At 56.4% G+C, this 20,256-nt stretch overlaps 1 protein-coding gene across 4 annotated transcripts in view; it reads left to right on the top strand.

Annotated features, from left to right (window-relative positions):
• DNAH1 (dynein axonemal heavy chain 1) overlaps positions 1-20,256 on the top strand; it is an 83,888-nt gene that overhangs the window by 38,594 nt on the left and 25,038 nt on the right. For all 4 annotated transcript variants that reach the window (XM_010347058.3, XM_074403757.1, XM_074403758.1 and 1 more), the window contains 25 exons: positions 1,799-1,963; positions 2,789-2,910; positions 3,073-3,178; positions 3,738-3,917; positions 4,414-4,554; positions 5,053-5,216; positions 5,440-5,553; positions 6,303-6,491; positions 6,796-6,901; positions 7,528-7,641; positions 8,117-8,266; positions 9,730-9,816; positions 9,926-10,112; positions 11,524-11,615; positions 11,809-11,963; positions 14,420-14,597; positions 15,852-16,046; positions 16,137-16,256; positions 16,485-16,643; positions 16,723-16,830; positions 17,960-18,100; positions 18,241-18,401; positions 18,802-18,959; positions 19,266-19,439; positions 20,130-20,168. In XM_010347058.3, coding sequence (XP_010345360.2) covers positions 1,799-1,963; positions 2,789-2,910; positions 3,073-3,178; positions 3,738-3,917; positions 4,414-4,554; positions 5,053-5,216; positions 5,440-5,553; positions 6,303-6,491; positions 6,796-6,901; positions 7,528-7,641; positions 8,117-8,266; positions 9,730-9,816; positions 9,926-10,112; positions 11,524-11,615; positions 11,809-11,963; positions 14,420-14,597; positions 15,852-16,046; positions 16,137-16,256; positions 16,485-16,643; positions 16,723-16,830; positions 17,960-18,100; positions 18,241-18,401; positions 18,802-18,959; positions 19,266-19,439; positions 20,130-20,168 — 3,505 coding nt within the window. The remainder of the gene's footprint in view (positions 1-1,798; positions 1,964-2,788; positions 2,911-3,072; positions 3,179-3,737; positions 3,918-4,413; positions 4,555-5,052; positions 5,217-5,439; positions 5,554-6,302; positions 6,492-6,795; positions 6,902-7,527; positions 7,642-8,116; positions 8,267-9,729; positions 9,817-9,925; positions 10,113-11,523; positions 11,616-11,808; positions 11,964-14,419; positions 14,598-15,851; positions 16,047-16,136; positions 16,257-16,484; positions 16,644-16,722; positions 16,831-17,959; positions 18,101-18,240; positions 18,402-18,801; positions 18,960-19,265; positions 19,440-20,129; positions 20,169-20,256) is intronic.

Genomic DNA, 20,256 nt, shown 5'->3' with positions numbered 1-20,256 from the left:
CATGGCTGTCACTGATGGTCTCCGCGTAGGGTTCAAAGCATCACAGCACCTTGCCCCCGTTCACACAGCCCCTGGCTTTCTGGCAGGCCCCGCCTCACTGCATTCAGAGGCAGTCAACTAGGATGGGCTCTCCAGACATGAAGTTCAGCTATTGGACCAGGCAGTTAAGGATGTGGAAGGGCAGCATTTGGTCCCAAAATGTGGCCAAGGAAGGGACTGAGAACTGCCAGTTGGCCTCCCCAGGGCTGCCTGAGCTCGGGACAACCAGGACCTCCAGTACTGACACTTTCTGGGCTGGTTGCCCCAAGGCCCCAAAGCACCTCAGTGCCCTTTCCCAGACTGTCCTGAGCTTCCATTCCCATGTCATTCAAAGCTACCTTAGTTGGAGGGACTAGGCCACACTCAGGGCCTACGCGTGTCTCAGGCTCTCAAGGCCAGAGACAAGAGCTGCCCAGAGAGCCCTGGAGGGCAGACCCGGGGCCAGCTCTGTGTGAGCTGTTCAGAGACCTCCAGTGAAGGCCAGAAGCAGGTGAAGGGGACTCATCAGTGTGCCTGGACTACCCAGAGCTCCCTGAGCTGGTCAGCATTGTCCCAGCTCTCCCTCTCTCATGCTGGCCACTTGACCTGGAGTTCTACACCCACCTTCCATCTCCTCCAAGGTCCAGCACCAAGCAGCATCACCGATTTTCCCTCACCCTCCTTCAAGGGGTTCCCACCGAGGCCATTGGTTGGTGCCTCTTACAGAGTCCACCACACATGCTGGGTCCATGATTCAGGGGCAGAACTAACCCCTTAGTGGGATGTGGACCCCTCAAGGGAAGGGACCAGGCCCCATTTCCCCCCGTTTCCCCTGGTGCCCACCAGGGCTTGGCATAGTCCTGACACTGCTGACTGTGACCCCCATCCCACGAGGAAGAAGTGGATGAGTATGTGAGTTTGTGCTGATGGGAGAAGACCAGAGATAAATCCTGAATGGGGAATATGGAGGCAGAAGGGGGAAATGGCTTATTCTGAAGATGCCTCACTCTTGGACTGATGTTTCAGAGAGTATTTTAGGACTCTCACACTCAAGACCCATTGAACCTCAGAGAATCCTGGGGTCATGGACCCAGAAGTCCTTCTAGGAAGGAGGCTGGGTTTGCTGGGTTCGTCTTCCAGGCACTGAGTCTTTCCTGTCGCTGCAGGCTTTGCTGGCATGGGCGTATTCCTCCCTTTGAGAGAGCAGCTCCCCCGACTCCCTTGGAGGCTTGGGCGTTCCATGAGGATGTGGGACTTCTCTTGAGGGCAGGCATCCCTGTATCCTTTTTGTTCCCTGGGATTTTTTTTTTTTTTTTTTTGAGACGGAGTTTCGCTCTTGTTGCCCAGGCTGGAGTGCAATGGCGCAATCTCGGCTCACCTCAACCTCCGCCTTCTGGGTTCAGGCAATTCTCCTGCCTCAGCCTCCTGAGTAGCTGGGATTACAGGCACGCGCCAACCTGCCCAGCTAATTTTTTGTACTTTTAGTAGAGACGGGGTTTCACCATGTTGACCAGGATGGTCTCGATCTCTTGACCTCGTGATCCACCCACCCCAGCCTCCCAAAGTGCTGGGATTACAGGCTTGAGCCACCGCGCCTGGCTGTTCCCTGGGATATTACGGATGACAGCACCTTCTAGAAATCTCCCTATAGACACAGGGTTTGCTGTCCAGTGCTCTGCCCAGCATGCTGGTGGGGTGAAATGTCTCAGTCATGCAGACAAACCCCAGCTTGGACCCTGACAGTCTGTATCACACCCCTCCCTGCCCCTCCCCTCCCCAGGAGGTGCTGGAGGAGTGGCTGAACTGCCAACGGTCCTGGCTCTACCTGGAGCCCATCTTCAGCTCTGAGGACATCAACCGGCAGCTGCCTGTGGAAAGCAAGCGCTACCAGACCATGGAGCGGATCTGGAAGAAGATCATGAAGCATGCCTACGAGAACCGAGAGGTGAGCTCGACGGGGTGGGAGGGGCAGCTGGGGCCCCCAAGGGCCCTGGTCACATTGCTGGAAGCCTCCTAGTCTATCTAGTCTATTCCCTCCCTACACAGAAAAGGCTGGTGGACAAGCCTGAGGATTTGGTCTTGACCCACGTCCTCCAGAGTGGGCTCCCCAGCCTCAGAGATACTCCTTAGAGGCACTGTCACTGACAGTTTTTCTCTTGGAGATCCACAGCCCACTTTATCTTTTTTTTTTTTTTTTGAAATGGAGTTTTGCTGTTATTGCCCAGGCTGGAGTGCAATGGACAATCTCAGCTCACTGAAACCTCCGCCTCCCAGGTTCAAGCTAGTCCCCTGCCTCAGCCTCCCAAGTAGCTGAAATTACGGGAATGCGCTATCCTGCCCGGCTAATTTTTTTGTATTTAGTAGAGACGGGGGTTTCACCATGTTGGTCAGGCTGGTCTTGAACTCCTGACCTCAGGTGATCCACCTGCCTTGGCCTTCCAATGTGCGGGATTACAAGAGTGAGCCACTGCACCTGGCCCACATTAGCATTTTAGAGGCCCTGACAAGTTCTGCAGCAAAGCAAACTCCTTAGCTTAAGGAGTTTAACTCTAATTTGTTTGACCATGAAATTTGTTTAACTCTAATTTGTTTCACCATAGAATTTTTTTCTGTGGGACTGATGGATGCAGCTGCTGGCTCAGGAGAATTTTTCTGCATCTTCCTTCCCAGGCCCGGCTGAGGGACTCTGGTGTGGGTGCTCTGGGCTGAGCCTGCCTTGCTATCTGGCCCATGCTCACCGCCCATTTCCATGTATGGTCTGGCCCTGCAGGTGATCAATGTGTGTTCAGACGTGAGGATGCTGGACAGCCTGCGGGATTGTAACAAGATACTGGACCTGGTGCAGAAGGGCCTCAGCGAGTACCTGGAGACTAAGCGGAGTGCCTTCCCCAGGTGGGCACCACCTGGCCCATAGCCGCTCTGCCAGTTTCTGCCCATAAGGCTGAGGCACCCAGGGCCCTGCTCAGGCTAGGGTGCAGGGATGTCAGTAGTGGTGGGCAGCTGGGGCCCAGGGAGCCTGCGTGACCCGCTTCCTCACCCCTGTTCCCCCGGCAGGTTCTACTTCCTATCAGATGATGAACTCCTAGAGATCTTGTCGCAGACAAAGGACCCCACAGCTGTGCAGCCACACCTGCGCAAGTGCTTCGAGAACATCGCCCGGGTGGGCAGCTGGGCCCTGGGCTCAGAGCCGGGAACATGGGGCATCTTCCCAGGGAGAACGTCTTTCCTTTTGTGACAAGCGCTTTTAGCAGGAAATTAGGTGGCAAATGACATTCCTAGTCTTTGGAGACACACGCGGGGCCTGTGAGAGGAAGGTCAACTGCAGAATGCCCAGCTCATGGCTGGGGGCCCTGGATTTCCAACTCACCAGGGCTCCCTCTTCCTCCGGCACACTGCGAAACCCGTGAGGCCAGAGGCCTGTGACCCGCCTTGTCCTCCCTCATCTATGCAGGAGGCCGGGGACATGCAGGGCAATCAGCCTCCTTCCCCAAGGCCTTTGTCTTGCTGGGCCTGGGCTGGGGCCAGGCCATGCTGGGGAGAAGGCAGGCCATGCAGCCTGGGAAGGCCCAGCCAACAGAGACTCTCAGGGGGTAGGAAGGCAGGGCTCTCTTCCTGAGGTGGTGGGCCCTGGACAGGCGGGCTCAGTGCTGGGGCTGTGGTGGGCAGGGCATCTGGGGACACCGGGGGTGACCCCACTCATGCTCTCCTGCTGCTTGCAGCTGCTGTTCCAGGAGGACCTGGAGATCACGCACATGTACTCGGCCGAGGGGGAGGAGGTGCAGTTGACTTTCTCCATCTACCCCTCCAGCAACGTGGAGGACTGGCTGCGGGAGGTGGAGCGCAGCATGAAGGCCAGTGTGCGCCACATCATCGAGAGGGCCATCAAGGCCTACCCCACGGTAAGCCGCCCGAAGCCCATGCAGCCTCTGCCCCTGCGCCCGCTGCGCCCTCTCAGTGCCCCTCCTGCTGCAGCCGGCCTCATCCTCAGGCTGCAGCCATGAGGTCCCTGGAGGCTCAGGCGAGAATCTGAAGTCTTTCCCTTCCACATACACTCCAGAAAGTGAGACTCACTCCTAATGATCATTGGGATGGCTATTCCATTCCCAGCACTCACTGGGTGCCAGGCTCCAGGCTGTGCCCTCTCCTGCAGTCCTTCTGTCAGCCCCATGACCGGCAGATGGGCTCTAGGTGAAGCCCTGGCCTGCAGAGTCAGTTCAGAGATATCTCTGCCACCCAGAGAAGCCCAGAGCATAAGGATTTCCCTGCTCTGGAGGGACTGGTGGCATCAACAACTGTAGCCAAGTCTGAAAGGCACAGACAGCATTCAAAGGAAGAAGAGAGAATGGGATCAAGGCTGCGGCTGCCCGGGTCAGCCTGCCCATGTTGTCTTCCCAGATGCCCAGGACCCAGTGGGTTCTGAACTGGCCTGGCCAGGTGACCATCGCTGGGTGCCAGACCTACTGGACCATGGAGGTGGCAGAGGCTCTGGAGGCTGGCGACCTCAGAAGCCGGCTGTTCCCCCAGCTCTGCCAGCAGGTTGGAGTCAAGAGGACCTCTGTCTGTCCCCCTTCACCTGCTACATTGCACAGGAGGGCCCAGGCCCTCCAGGAGCTTTCCCCTATATTGAGCCTGAAAGAGGCCCGGGATTGGGTCTAAAAAGATCAGACACCCCTGAAGTGTCTCACAACCAGCCACCAGCAGGAGGGATGGGCCTGAGGTGATGTCCTGTCCTTAAGGGTCAGTGAGGGAGCCCTGTACCTGGTCCCTCCTGCATGGTGCTGCAGGCACCCCTTGCTCCAGCTCGTCAGGCTCTCCCACCTGACCTTGAGGGCTGCAGGGAGGCAGATGCCAGGCGTATGCCTCCATTCTACTTCCTTCCCTCCCCCTGCCCGGTCCCCACTCCCCTCCCATCCTGGACCATCAGAGCTCCCCAAGATACAGGGACTGTTTGTGGCGAAAGCCCACCCTCTGTGAAAGGGGAGGGTGAGCCTCCTCGTGGCATCCTGATTTTTTGAGTGTCCCCCACTCCCGCAGCTCAGTGACCTGGTGGCCCTGGTGCGGGGGAAGCTGTCCCGCATGCAGCGGGCAGTGCTCTCAGCGCTAATCGTCATTGAGGTCCACGCCAAGGACGTAGTGAGCAAGCTGATCCAGGAGAACGTGGTCAGCGTGAATGACTTTGAATGGATCTCGCAGCTGAGGTGAGGGCATGGGGGATGCCCCCAGAGCCAGAGCAGCTGCCAGGAGGGGGCAGGGGAAAAGAGGAAAGTCAGCAATAAGATGGCCCTGTCCTCGAGGCTCTGGGACAGGCTGGGCATGGGTGCCTTGATGCCCTCATTCCCAAAAAGAACCTTTCCTTGACTATATGCCCTGCCCAGTGGCCCATGGCCCCATGACTAGGCCCCCATCTCCCTGTACCACCAGGTACTACTGGACGAATAATGACTTATACATCCGTGCTGTGAATGCCGAGTTCATCTATGGCTACGAGTACCTGGGCAACAGTGGGAGGCTGGTGATCACGCCCCTCACCGACAGGTGAGGGTCCCCCTCTTGCTCCTTCCCACACTGAGACCCTCCCTCGAGTTCTCTCTGGCCCAGGAGTCCAGGGACCATGGCTACTCTGGGGTGATTTAGTCTATCAGAGCAGTGCAGGGCTGGGACCAAGGACTTTGGGCTTAGACTTCAGTTCTGCCTGTCACAGGTGGAGTGACCTTGAGCAGGTGACTTGACCCCTCTGTGCCTGAATTTCCTCTGAGGCCTTCTCAGGGTGGTAATGAGAATTTCATGAGCTGATATACGTAAAGCTCTCAGCACACGTGTGGCACTCAGTGAGCATCTAATGGGTATGCGAGTTCCTGATTTTATGTCAGTTCCTCCTTTAATGTGCCAGAGGAGCTGAGCTTGACAGACATCATGGGTGAGTCCTTTTCTAACAGTCCTCTCTTAGCTCAGTCAGTCATTTCATCTTGCCGCCCGTATCTAGCACCAGCTGGATTTTCAAGCTGTGTTTTGAGTGAGGGAAGTGAAGTGTGGCCACAGATCAGCCATCCCTGTGGGTCCCTGGGCAAAGCTGGGCCTGGCGGCGAAATGGGACAGGGAACGCGCTGGATAGTGTCCGTAGGCTCCAGTCCTGACCCCAGTGCCAGGGCTGGGCATGCCCAGGGTCCCCGAAAGGGGATGGGGCGAGAGGTGCCTGTCCACAGGACCCTGGAGGAGGAGGATCTCCCCAGGTCTGGATGTCCAAGCCGCGTATGGCCCGAGGCCACCTTCTGTGTCTCCTGCAGGTGCTACCTGACGCTGACTGGGGCCCTGCACCTCAAGTTTGGGGGTGCCCCAGCTGGCCCAGCTGGCACAGGCAAAACTGAGACCACCAAAGACCTGGGCAAGGCCTTGGCCATACAGACCGTTGTGTTCAATTGCTCTGACCAGCTCGACTTCATGGCCATGGGCAAGTTCTTCAAGGGCCTGGCCAGGTGAGGCTGGGTGTGAGGTTGGCACAGGATGGGGCAGGACGGCCAGGCTCTCCTTGGGGAGGGCTAGGTGAGAGCACTGCTTGAGAGGGGTCTGGCAGGCTGCTGGAGGGGACAGAGGGGGTAATAGGCATTGGGGCTTGGTCCCGGGGGCATTGGGGTGTGGAATGGCAGTGGGTTGAGTACAGCTGATGGAGATCGCTCCTGAGAGCTTCCTCCCAAGTGGAGTCGGAGCGGGCCCTTGGAGGGAGGTGCCAGGTTGGGCTCTGAATGCATGTGCCCCACCCAATGTTCTGGCCTCACTCAGTGCCGGGGCCTGGGCCTGCTTCGACGAGTTCAATCGCATCGACATTGAGGTGCTGTCTGTGGTGGCACAGCAGATCACCACCATCCAGAAGGCGCAGCAGCAACGGGTGAGCCGGGGCGCCGCCCTACTCCCTTGGACCTGCCATGCTCGCACCACCATACTGCTCCCCATTGCAGGCTGAGAAGCCAGCCTCTGGGGGCTGCCCTGGGTCCAGCCTCCCTTGTCTAGTGGGCACATGCCCTAGTCTGTGGGCAGCTCCCAGACCAAACTGTGGGGGATGAAATTTGGGGCTTTCCTTGAAGGTCACTACATCCTGACCTTCATGGAAAGCCCCAGGCATTGGTCCTCTTTCTAGCCATGTGCAGGGTAGCCAGGGACCTTGTTCTGGGGACAAGAGCTGAGAGGCTGGCAGTTGCCCCCTAGTCAGGCTGAGCTTGCCTGTGGCTGGGGAGATTCTATGTCAGGAACTAGGGGTGGAGCGAGTGGGAAGCAGGAGATGTGTGGAGACCTCCGAGGGCCTGAAGCCAGGAGCTGGAAGGCCATGGGTAGCCACTGGGGCCTGAAGTTTTGGCCAGATCCTGAGAGAGGGTCCAACCCGTAATCAGGGGTCCAGGCCTGGCCAACCAGCTACAGCCAGGACAGAGGCATCAACAGGAGGCAAGGGGCCCACACAGAGGAGGGGACAGGGCTGGGCACCCTAGTCCCAGGTGAGTCAGACCCTCCCCACTGCAGGTGGAACGCTTCATGTTTGAGGGTGTGGAGATCCCACTGGTGCCATCCTGTGCTGTGTTTATCACCATGAACCCAGGCTATGCTGGCCGCACAGAGCTGCCTGACAATCTGAAGGCAAGTGCAGGCCCAGAGTGGCCCAGGAAGCACCGGAACTCTGGCCTGAGTTGGAGATGCCAAGTCACTTATGCAAGGACACAACTGCTTGGACTCCAGGGACTATGATTCCCTATGGCAGTCCCCTGGCCGTGGAGGAGAGGCCTCAGCTCGTGCATGGGAGAAGTCAGGCTGCCTACAAATGTGGTGTGGAGGGGGATTCTTATGAGACCTGCTAGGCCTGGGCCTTCAGGAGAAACAGGAAAACAGGAACCAAGAGGGGCATCTCCTGGGAGTTGTGTGGGGGCAGGTTTGGATCAACACAAAGGATGCACTCTAATGGCAGAGATGCCAACCTTGGGGGAGTGGAAGCCTCAACCGTGGCAGGCCTGGTGCCGTAGGGAGTCCCAGGACACTGGGGAAGAGGGCCAGGTGAAGCGGGGGTGCTCTGGGGGTGAGCTCTGTCTGCTGTTCACATATGCACCATGTGCCCCAGGCACTCTTCAGACCCGTGGCCATGATGGTTCCGGACTATGCCATGATCGCTGAGATCTCCCTCTATTCCTTTGGCTTTAATGAGGCCAATGTGCTGGCGAAGAAGATCACAACCACCTTCAAGCTGTCCTCTGAACAGCTCAGCTCCCAGGTATGTTCCTGCCCTGATGGGGTTCCAGGGTCTGAGAACCTCTGCCTGCTCCCAGCCCCCAGGGCACCTGCTGAGGGCTGGGCTCTGTCCCCAGTGCTTTACAGGCATTACCTTGTGGGCTCCTCCCAGCAACCCTTAGAGATAGGAGTTACATGCCATTTCTCAGCTGAGGACACTGAGGTCCTAGGGTCTGGCCAGGCTCACACAGTACACAGCAGAACTGGAAATGACACCCATGTGGCTAGTTCAGGTGCAAGGGCCTTGATCATTAGGGCACCAGGAGCCAAGAACCCCACGCTGGGGAGCGAGTGCACTTGGGCCTCATGGGGACCACAGCAAGACAGCCAGGCCCTCCAAACCTCCCAGCACCACAGTCCTTCCACGCAGCATGCTGAGCCCAGATTCCAAGGGCAGATGGGGTGGCCCAGGCACCAGTGCTGGTGGACAAGTTTTGCTGTTCAGCTTGGTTCCCAGGCAGGCCCCCACTTTGCAGCAGCAGAGATGAGTCCCACCTCTGGGCTGACATGCTAGCAACTTAGTTTCTCTTCCATCATGATTTCAGAAAAAAATCCCTGGTGTCACCCTAATGGGCCTTCTCTGGGTCATGTGCTCATCCATGAACACTAATCACTGTGGCCAGGTGTAATCAGTCATACCTTTGGCCAGATGCAGTCCACCAAAATCTATGAGCTGGAAGAGATGTAGTGGGTCACCAGTGAAAGCAGCAGCAGTTCATCACAGTGCACGCCTGGCTGCCAGCACTCCCACACATCCTTCTTTCCAAAATGCTCCCCACCCCCCATCAGAGCAACTATTCAACATGGTTTTGGAAATGCACTCAGCCCTTCCCAAGTAGAAATGACCCAGAGTCAAGCCCAGCCTGTTCATGCAGCTCCAAGTCCAAGATTTCTGGAACATATGCTAGCCTGTGGATTGGGTCAAGATGGAGCCCTCTTGGTTGAGCATCAGGGGACAGAATGATTAATTTAACTATTTCCAACTCACTTGCTGTGTAACGAAGAGACTCGGGGGGAAACCACGGTGGTATGGCCAAAAAGATGGGTCTGGAGAGAGGTTATGGGAGAATGTTAGAAGGAAGCTCAAGGGCCACCGAGGACAAGCTGATTGTTGCACAGATGGGAAACTCCTTCATTCACTTTTCCAACACAACTAGAGTGCCTTCCTGCCCTTGGCCATGTGCTGGTACCGTAACCAAAGGATGCAAGTTGGGTATGAGGTAAAGGAGAGGGCTATCAGGACACTAAAGCAGAGGGTGCCCCAGGAACCCAAAGAAGGTGCACTGCCCAGGCTGGGCATGTAGGTGGTCCCCAAGAGTCTGCAAGGGAAGTGCTGTGAAGCTGGTGATGAGACTTGGCCAGCTGCTAGGTGGGAGGCAGAGTGTTCCAGGCAGAAGCCTCAGAGAGGGACAGTGCTCACCCACGCCTCCTTCTGTACGGCAAAAGGATCACTATGACTTCGGGATGAGAGCCGTGAAGACTGTGATCTCGGCTGCTGGGAACCTCAAGCGAGAAAACCCCAGCATGAATGAGGTGAGCTCCACCCATCAGGGCTCTGGGAGTGGAACTCCAGGAGGACTCCTAGGCAGCTGGAGGGCGGCTGGCCCACCCGCCCTGAAGGCTCGGCTGGCACCTGCTGCAGGAGCTGATCTGCCTCCGGGCCATCCGTGATGTGAACGTGCCCAAGTTCCTGCAGGAGGACCTTAAGCTCTTCTCTGGGATTGTGTCTGACCTGTTTCCCACCATCAAAGAGGAGGACACGGACTACGGCATCCTGGACAAGGCCATCCGAGAGGCCTGCAGGAAGAGCAGCCTCAAGGATGTGGAGGGTGAGCCTCGGGTCCTAGGCGTTTGCAGAGGGGCTGGCCCTGGCCACCTTGGAGCCCAGGTCAGGAAGATGGAGACAGGACAGTCCAGCCCCAGGGCCCTCACACCTGGCCAAGCACGCTGCAGCTCGGGCTCTCAGCCGAGCAATTCAGGGGCAGGGCAGGTGTCCAGCCGGGTCTCCATCAGAATCTGCCTGGTGGTGGGGAACCAGGCGCAGTCCCCTTCCCGAGCCCTCCTTCTTGCGTGGGCTGAGAGTCCTGGGCTGTTCTTGGGCCTTGCTTCATCAGGCCCTGGCCCTTGGTGGGGTGTGACTGGAGCTTCAAGGCCACATTCCTCACACCCCAGGCCACCTCACCACAGCCACCTCTCCCCTCTTCCAGGGGCCTCTTGGCTCCATGCCACTAGCAGGACTTGCCCATGTTCCTTGTCAAGTGACACCCCTGGTGTCATTGTGCTAAAGAAAAAACATCTGGGCCCTTTCTTCACTGACTTGTTGCAAAGGCCACCGTGTGCCTGGGAGGGCTGTGGGGGACACTGCCCTCAAATAGACTCCCTCTCACCCGGAACCCTTGCCCCTCGTAGTAGGATGAGGGTCTCAGTTCATTCCCAGCTGGGCCACCCCCTCCAGCTGGTCCTTTGGTGGGGCTGCGGGAGGAGCTCCTCCAGGAAGCCATGCCCAGTCACCCTGGCCACACAGGGCCCTCCTATGAGCCCTGGGCAGTTGACCTGCTCCTGCCTCTTCCCAGTGCCTTGCATTGTACTGCAATTCCACATGCGGCTTGAATGCTTCCTTCTCTGGTCACCTCCACACTCCAGACCCAGCAGGCTTGTTGAATGAAGCCTCAAACTCTTTCCCTCACAGCCTTAGGTCAGCTTCGCCGGCCCTGACTAACTGGCCCCTGTCCCTTTGGCAGGGACCCCCGGACCTGCAGGGCCATAGCCACCACCACTCTTCTTGGGCCAAAGTGAGGCACTTATTTCCTACCCCTGTGGGCCTGGCCCCTCCCTGTTGGCAGCTGTCTCTGTAGATCTTGTTCCTCAGAGTTTGCCCATAGGAGCCAGCATGCACCTGGGGCGGTGCTCTCAGCAGGCTGGGGCTGACATTGGGGCCTGTGACAACTGGCACTGAGCAAGCTTGTGGTGGCGGGCCACCTGACCAACGGCTGTGAAGGAATGGTGGTCACAGTGGAGATAATGGCTGGCATGTACAGAGTTTCTACTCTGTGCCAAGTTCTGTGCTTCGGGCTTCACCTGCCCCTGCCTATAATGTAGGTGCTACCACTGTCCTCATTTTATAGATGAAGAAATTGAGGCTCAGGGAGTGTGGTGACTCACTCAAGGTCACACAGCTAGTGGTGTGACCAGAACTCAAGCCCATGCTCTAACCCTTGGGCCCCCTGTCATGTTCCCCAGGCTTCCTGACCAAGTGTATCCAGCTCTACGAGACCACAGTGGTGCGGCACGGCCTCATGCTCGTTGGCCCCACAGGCTCCGGCAAGAGTACTGTAAGCAGAGCCAAGCGTGGCAGCCAGTGCCCAGGCAGGGGGCCTTCGGGGGGTGCGGCTTCAACAGCGGTTGGACACCGTTTGTGCCCCTCGCCCTGTATAATATCCCTCCCCTTCCCTGTGGTCCCCAGCCCACTCCAACCCGACTCTCCGGGAGCCCAGAGGCTCAATCTCAGGCAGTCCATCTCCCCAGTGTTACAGAGTCCTGGCAGCTGCCATGACGTCACTGAAAGGGCAGCCATCCATCAGTGGTGGTGTCTATGAGGCTGTCAATTACTATGTTCTCAACCCCAAGTCCATCACGATGGGTCAGCTGTACGGGGAGTTTGACCTGCTCACCCATGAGTGGTGAGTAACCCCCTAGCCCCGCCAGTGATGCCCAGCTCTGGAGGTTGTGGGCCATAGCACCGCTCCCTCCATCAGCCCGGTGGAAGGCTGAGTTCTACAGCCCCACGCCTGAGATTCTTTTCTCCATTCTATTTCCTCACTGAGTGATCCTCCTCACCCCCTGGGCCATGGTTCCCTCTCTGCAAAGTGGGAACAATAATGGCACCATGATTATGGTAAGGCGAGAATGACTTAATGTGCTGGGTGCCTCAGAAGTATCTGGTGGTTGTCATGACCTGAGAGAAGCCGGTGGGCCCTCTTCAGCCCCTGCTCCCAGGCCAGAGTGTGCAGTTTAGGGGAAGTGCACTGAGATGTGAGAAGAGCAGATGGAAGGAGACTGCTGAAACATCAGCACCTGAGGGGCTTTTCTCTAAGGCTAGTCTGTTTGTCCAGAGAAGAGTCTCCAGTTCTCTGCTAGGGGTGTCTGCTTGGTGCCAGTGTTCTGGGAGCCCTGTAGGGGATAGTCACTGGGGAGGAACAGTCTCCCATCTTCCGCAATGTGGACCTGTATTGCTTCCCTCATTTCTGGTGCAGAGTCTCCCCCATATCCACTCCAGTCTCTTATGTAGATAGGTGGGGAGCGTGGGGGTCAGACCAGAAAAACGTCCCCTATTAAAGAAAAATATATATATTCAATGATTCTTTGTTGGAAATAGATGCTTTGTGCCACAAAAAAAAAAAAAAAAAAAAAAAGCACTGAGACAAAGGATCTTTCAGCAACGCAATTTTTACTTCCTGGGCTGCAGGAAGGTTACTCTCATTGGCCAATGTGCCACGTCATCGTGCCACAAGAGTACAATGAACAAAGGAAAACAAAAAAAAATTTATTCCTTACACATTTGGGGTTATCCTTACTGCTGTGTCTGATCTCCATTGGCTGGAATCAGACCTCACAGTCTAAACTAAAACCTGATTGGCTAATAACTGAAAACTTTTTTAAACAGGCAAAAGCAATGGAGAGCTGGGACATGCCTATGAGCACGTCCAGCACAGATATCTTGGTTAAAATACAAGGACGTAGAATGTACTATGTGCCTGTAAGCAAGGCATGTCTAACAGCTACATAAGATAGGGCTTAACAAAGTTATCAGCACACTTACTCTTTAATAAGAAAGGAAACTTTAAAAAGGAACTTTTCTACTTCTCACATTCTTTTTAAAGCATGCCGGGGAAGAACGTATTCAGGAGCATGACAGGCACAGGGTCCATTGCACCAGGGCCTTGTAGTTGTGGGGAGAGATTGGTCTCTGAATACAGCAGGGGCAAGTAGGAATCTCTAGCCAAGGGGCAGGATGAGCGTCAGTAGGTAGAAAATCCAGAGGAAACATCAGGGATGGTGGGGATTCCCGCTAAACCAGCCTAACAGGATGTAACTGAAGACAGGCCTCTGGGTAACCAGACGTGTTGCCTGGGGGTGTGCAGGGGAGGAGTCTCAAGAGTGATCAGATATGAAGGATTCTAGCCAAACTGACTTTGCAGGGTCTTTGCGGAAAGTGGATTTTACAAGGAAGTGTGCCTGTGGGCCTAGGAGAAGGCTCGGGAGCCTAAGGCTGGGCCCAGCAGGGCATCTTTTTCAGCCCTACTGGCCCCTTACTTGGTGGCATGTGCTGCCTCTGAGGTCTGAGTTCTGAGCGCCCCTCCCTGCAGGTCCTCCCCACCCCTGGTTCTGCTGAGGCAGGATCTGGCCACTTCTCATCATGCTGCCTTCTCTGCCCTACTTACCATTTACCTTCCTCCATTCTGTCCACTGTCTCCCGGAGCTGTGCTGTCTCCATCTCTGCTGTGGCCTCCTCCCCTGCTCCCTTTTCACTGTTGGGATTTCACCTTTGATGGGGCTTCAGCAGGGCAGGGACATAAGCACATGTTTTCATTACACCGTGTGGCACCAAACAGTCACATTTTTCCTATTATAATTTTTATTTATTTATTTATTTATTTTGGTCTGGTCTCTGAGTACCACTATTACAATTTTTTTTTTTTTTTTTTTTTTTTTTGAGACAGAGTTTTGCTCTTGTTGCCCAGGCTGGAGTGCAATGGCGCAATCTCGGCTCACTGCAACCTCCGCCTCCTGGGTTCAAGCAATTCTCCTGCCTCGGCCTCCCGAGTAGCTGGGATTACAGGCACCCACGCCCAGCTAATTTTTGTATTTTTAGTAGAGATGGGGTTTCACCATGTTGACCAGGATGGTCTCGATCTCTTGACCTCGTGATCCACCCGTCTCGGCCTCCCAAAGTGCTGGGATTATAGGCGTGAGCCACCGTGCCCAGCCACTATTACAATTTTTAAAAGAGCAAAGATATTGTGGGGAAACGTAAAGCAGAGCTGGCCCACTTGATGGTCAGGCTTCCCTGGGAGCCAGCTATGTGGGAAGCACCGCCTCCCTGGTGTCTCCAGCCCTCTCCTCCCCGGCGCTGCAGGACAGATGGGATTTTCTCCTCGCTCATCCGGGTGGGGGCCATCGCCTCCGACACTAACAAGAAGTGGTACATGTTCGATGGGCCAGTGGACGCTGTCTGGATTGAGAACATGAACACAGTGCTGGACGACAACAAGAAGCTGTGCCTCAGTTCCGGGGAGATCATCAAGCTCACGGAGGTGCGCCCGCCTGCCCGCTCTTCTCCAAGGCTGCGTGGGTCTGGAGATTGCACCACACTGGCAGGCTCTGCCTCCTCACCCCTGTCTCACAGGGCCATGGGTGCATCTCAGGCTGTCACCATGACTCAGCAGGAGCTTAGGCTCAGCTCCCAGTGTCCCTCCCTGGCCTGAGCTCCCACACCTCAGGAGGTCCCCACTGTTGCTCAGAGCACCCTTTACACAGATCTATCTTTCTTTCTTTTCTTTCTTTCTTTTTCTTTCTTTCTTTTTCTCTTTCTTTCTTTTCTTTCTTTTTCTTTCTTTCTTTTTCTTTTTCTTTCTTTTTCTTTCATTGAGACAGAGTCTTGCTTTGTCACCAGGCGCCAGGCTGGAGTGCAGTGGCACAATCTCTGCTCACTGCAACTTCCGACTCCCAGGTTCAAGTGATTCTCCTGCCTCAGCCTCCCAAGTAGCAGGGACTACAAGCACACACCACCATGCATTTTTAGTAGAGACAAGGTTTCACCATGATGGCCAGGATGGTCTCAATCTCTTGACCTTGTGATCTGCACTCCTCGGCCTCCCAAAGTGCTGGGATTATAGGCATGAGCCACCACCCAGCCCAGAACTTCTTTCTGTTGTGCTCTGAGTCCATAAGGATGACTGTCCCACTGCTCCCTGGCTGACCATGCCTCTTACCTCCTAGGCCCACTTTCAGCCATGTCGCCCTATTGGGTTAGGTATGCGCCTGGCCCTCGTAGTGTGCCCGGGGTCTGGGGGATGGGTGGTATAGACCACCACAGGGACCTGCCTGGTGTGTGAGGGGCAGTTGTCAGGGAAAGAGGGCTGTGGCCTGGGTGCAAGAGCAGCTCACGGGTATACACTGAGTCCAGCTCTTGAATCCTTCTAAGAGCAAATACCTGGCAGCCAGTGTGGACCTGTGTCCATGTGCACAGGGGTAGGGGTTCTGGAGCAAAATACACGGTTTCCATCAGATGTCCCCAGGCCTCCAGGAATCCCCAAATGCCCTGACCCCAGTCTGGCCAGCAAAGCCCAGGAATCTCCTGACCTGGGGTCTTCCTCAGGGCTCCAGGGAGAGCCGCATTAGCTGAGGACCCAGCGGTTCCTGCATCCCACCCAGCACTGCCACTGCCCCACAGCCTGCCCACACCTCCCACTTGCAGGACACGCAACCCCTCCCCACAGCCCTGCAGCCCTTTCTCCAGGCCTGGGGACTGGCAGCCAGCCCACTCATGCCATTCATCTTGGCACCAGGCAATGACCATGATGTTCGAGGTGCAAGACCTGGCAGTGGCCTCACCAGCCACGGTCTCCCGCTGTGGTATGGTATACCTGGAGCCCAGCATCCTGGGGCTGATGCCCTTCGTCGAGTGCTGGCTGAGGAAGCTGCCCCCCTTGCTGAAGCCCTATGAGGAGCATTTCCAGGTGCTCTTTGTCAGCTTCCTGGAGGTGAGCGAGGCCATGGGTATGCCTGACCCCGGCGGGGCAGCAGGGCACTGTGGCAGCCCGCCATGAGAACTGGGTGCCTGCCCCCTGCAGGAATCCATCTCCTTCGTTCGGTCCTCAGTGAAGGAGGTGATCACCTCGACCAATGGCAACCTGACCATGAGCCTCCTGAAGCTGCTGGACTGCTTCTTCAAGCCCTTTCTGCCTAGAGAGGTACAGCCCTGAGAGTGAGGCTGGATGCACCTGGTGCCTCTACACCCACCATTCTCCTTGCTCTCCAGGGCCTGGAAGAGAGACTCGGATTGGTGCAACATGGGTCACCAGACTACCTGCCCAAGTGGCTGTAGAGAAACAAAGCTGTGTGGCAGAGGTCAAGACATGCCCCAGCCCCACTTCCTCAGGTGTCGTTACTGTTCCTGATACTGTTCCCTCTATCCCCAGGGCCTTAAGAAAATACCCTCTGAAAAGCTGAGTCGCATCGTAGAGTTGATCGAGCCCTGGTTCATCTTCTCCCTGATCTGGAGCGTGGGTGCCACTGGGGACAGCAATGGCCGTGCCAGCTTCAGCCACTGGCTAAGGTTCAAGATGCAGAATGAACAGGTGAGAGCCTACAGCCCCCGGGGAGGGGGAGCCTCAGTGCTACTGGGTCTCACAGCCTGCTTCTCCTCGTTCCCGGCAGCTGACTCTGCTCTTCCCAGAAGAGGGGCTGGTGTTCGATTACAGGCTGGAGGACGCGGGCATCAGCGGCACCAACGATGATGAGGATGAAGAGGAGGAGCGCAAACAGGTGGCCACAGGCCCATCCCAGAGACTGCACAGGGAGGGACCACTGGGTGGCAGCTGTTCCTGCAATGAATTATGGCCAGAGGGAGCAGTCATGTTGATGGCCACCAGGTCTCAGGCGGGGTTATATGCATCATCTCATGAATCCTCATGGCCTTGCAGAGCGGTTATTACGGTGCCTGTTTTCCAGATGTGGCAGAGCTGTACTTGAACCTGGGTCTACAAGCTGGGCTGAGGGGAGACGTCTGTGTACCTCCCTTCCCAGCCGTGTATACACTGCCTCTTCCACATTAATGCTGAGCCCAGGGATTGGCGACTCCAGTTCCATTTAAAAGCCCCATTTTCCCAGAGCCTGGGCTCCCCAGGGTTGGGGGGCAAGCTCTTGATGCCTGCTTCAGTGTCCTCATCCCCACTATCAGCTAGCAATGGCTCCAGGAGCCCATCCTCATCCCAAGGTCAAGACCCCAGCCCAGGAGGACAGAGGTAGAAAGGCATCTGCAGAGACCTGTCCATTACTGTGCAGGATCCTGCTGGGGGGTCCCAGGGCACATTTGGGTCTAATGGTTAGGACTGTGCCCCATGGGATGTGTTGGTTTGGCCACAGTGGGCCCCCATCCGGGGTTGTCTGCAAGCTGGCTCAGGGATGGCTGTGAGTGGAGGGATTTCTGCAGGCAGGGATGGTGTTGGACCCAGCAGCCTCTCTGCTTCCAGCTGACACCAGCGCCCATGGTTCTGGCCCCCACATTTCTTGTGTAGCCTGAAACTAAACAGCAAACACCTTTGCATTCTGGGTTGTTCAATTCCCAGAGCGTCTCCTTTCTGCAGAGACTCGGGGCCTGGCAGTCCTTAGGGAGCCCCCAACCTGGGCAGCTGCATTCAGGGAGACCCCTTCTATGCAGCTGTGCTCAGAGTCCCTTATTCTTGGCCTTTGCCCTGCTTTCTGTGTCCCCCTCCCGATGAGAAGGCAGGGCACAGGACTTTCCATTTCCGCTGGAAGTAGCCCTGCACCTGGACCCTCTTGCCAAAGCCCAGCAGTGCAGCTCCTGGCCCTGCCACACTTGGCCATAGGGCTGCAGCCAGGAGTGGGGCAGGGAGGGGTTCCAGGCCCACCACTGAGCCACCTGTGGTTCCAGGTTGCCTGGGTGAAGTGGATGGACTCCTCAGCGCCATTCACCATAGTACCAGACACCAGCTACTGCAACATCATTGTGCCTACCATGGACACCGTGCAGATGTCCTACCTGCTGGACATGCTGCTCACCAATAAGAAGCCCGTGAGCACCCCCAGGCCCTGCATCCACCCTCCCCAAGACCCATGTGGGGGTTGGCCAGCCTCCCATACTGACTCAGGGGCAGCTCCTCCTGTGCACCCGGCCTACTGCGCGCTCCTTCTGTGCCCTCCCCACTCTGCCAGGTACTGTGCATTGGGCCGACAGGCACGGGGAAGACGCTCACCATCTCCAACAAGCTCCTCAAGAACCTGGCACTGGAGTATGTCAGCCACTTTCTCACCTTCTCAGCCCGCACTTCAGCCAACCAGACCCAGGACCTCATCGACAGCAAGCTGGACAAGAGGCAGGACACCCCACCCTCCTTCTCAGCCCCGCATCCCCCTAGCCTGGCCCACCCAGCTTGTGTCTCGCCTCTCCACCAAATTATTTGAGCCGGTCAGCGGGCAGGTGGTCTCCCTGGCTGGGACCTCGGGCAGGGCCCTGGGTCTATCTGTGAGAAGCCTGTTGTACGTCTGCCTGGGAGGCAAGATTCACTTTGACGGAGCTCAGACTCAGGTCAGCCAGTCCCAACTGTCCCAGGACACTCAGAATAAGGCGGAGGGTGGGTCAAGACATATAGCAATTAGGAGGAGGCTGAAATTTAGCAAGAGCTTCCCAGAGGCAGAGCTGCCATCCCATTGCCCCTGGGTTCTCAGAGGACCTGGTGCCTGTGGGTGCTGGGCTCACACAGCCCCTCCCCTCAGGCGGAAAGGTGTGTTTGGGCCACCTCTGGGGCGCAACTTTATCTTCTTCATCGATGACCTGAACATGCCAGCCCTGGAGACGTACGGCGCGCAGCCACCTATTGAGCTGTTGCGTCAGTGGATGGACCACGGCGGCTGGTACGACCGCAAGGTCATCGGTGAGTGTGGCCGGCCTCGCTCACAGGGCAAGGGCAGGGAGTGCTGTGCAGGGGCACAGGAGGCGTAGCGCTGAAGACCTACAGTACTTTAAGGCACTACAAACATGTTTTAATTTCTCTTAAAATTAAAGGGGAGGAGGATGAACTTTTAGGACGAAGAAAAATTTTCATGTGTAATATTGATGTTTTGTCTTTATTCCAATACTGGTGTAAAGTATAATTTTGAATTTTTATATGGAGAAGGGGCCACGAGGTCATCATACAGCCCTGGCCAGGGCCCTTCCTGACTTCCTGCCCCTATTCCAGGCGCCTTCAAGAACCTAGTGGACATCAACTTTGTCTGCGCCATGGGCCCCCCAGGTGGAGGGAGGAACAACATCACCCCTCGGCTGACGCGTCACTTCAACTACCTGTCTTTCACTGAGATGGACGAGGTCAGCAAGAAACGCATCTTCTCCACCATCCTGGGCAACTGGATGGGTGAGTGTTGGTGCGGGTGGCACGGTCAAAGGCAGAAGCCCAGGCCAGGGAGGCCACACCAAGGACAGTTAGTGGCCACTGGAAAGTCGACCTCTGGCAGCTCATGAATCTTTCTGAGCCTGTTTCTTCATCTGTACCTACCATTCCAAGTCATGAGGGTTAACTGTGATATTGCATGTAGTGCAGCTAGCATGAAGCCCGGCACATGGTGATTGCCAGATGTATGATACACACATATGCACTCACCCACATACGAACATACATATACATTAGTACTTGCCCAGATACTCTGGTGGAGGCATGTTGCTTTTGGAAATCAGGAAAAGCCACAAGATAGGATAGACAGAGTGTCTCTGATCCTTTACGGGGTTTAGGGAAAAGCTTACCCCAAGATGCTGTTTCCCCACCATCCTACCTCCCTCCCAATGCACACTCTGACTTTTGAACTCTGCTTGGCACGTGCCAGATGATGGGTGATAGAGCTCAGGCCTCCTGTCCTCTGGCCTGGCCTGCCCAGCCTCCAGGGGCTTAGGCAGGACCTACCTGCATGTCCAGCTTGGAAGTGGGGGCACGCTGCTCTGAGGAGGGGTTGGGGAGTGGCAAGTGGCTGCTTTGGGAGCTTCCCAGGCCAGGATGAGCAGCAAGAAGTCCGCCTAACCCCAAGCCCGTATCCCTCCCTCCACCCTCTAGCTGGACTCCTTGGAGAGAAAAGCTACCGGGAGCCTGTGCGTAAGTGAGGGCCTGGGCGGGAAGGGGCACTGGCTCCAGCGTGAGCTCTGGGCTCTAGTTGGGTGTGTTGAGGCTGGGACCAGGCGCC

This window comes from Saimiri boliviensis, chromosome 8 (genome assembly GCF_048565385.1).
Source record: "Saimiri boliviensis isolate mSaiBol1 chromosome 8, mSaiBol1.pri, whole genome shotgun sequence".
Lineage (NCBI taxonomy): Eukaryota > Metazoa > Chordata > Mammalia > Primates > Cebidae > Saimiri > Saimiri boliviensis.
This window is presented reverse-complemented; position numbering and strand designations above follow the sequence as displayed.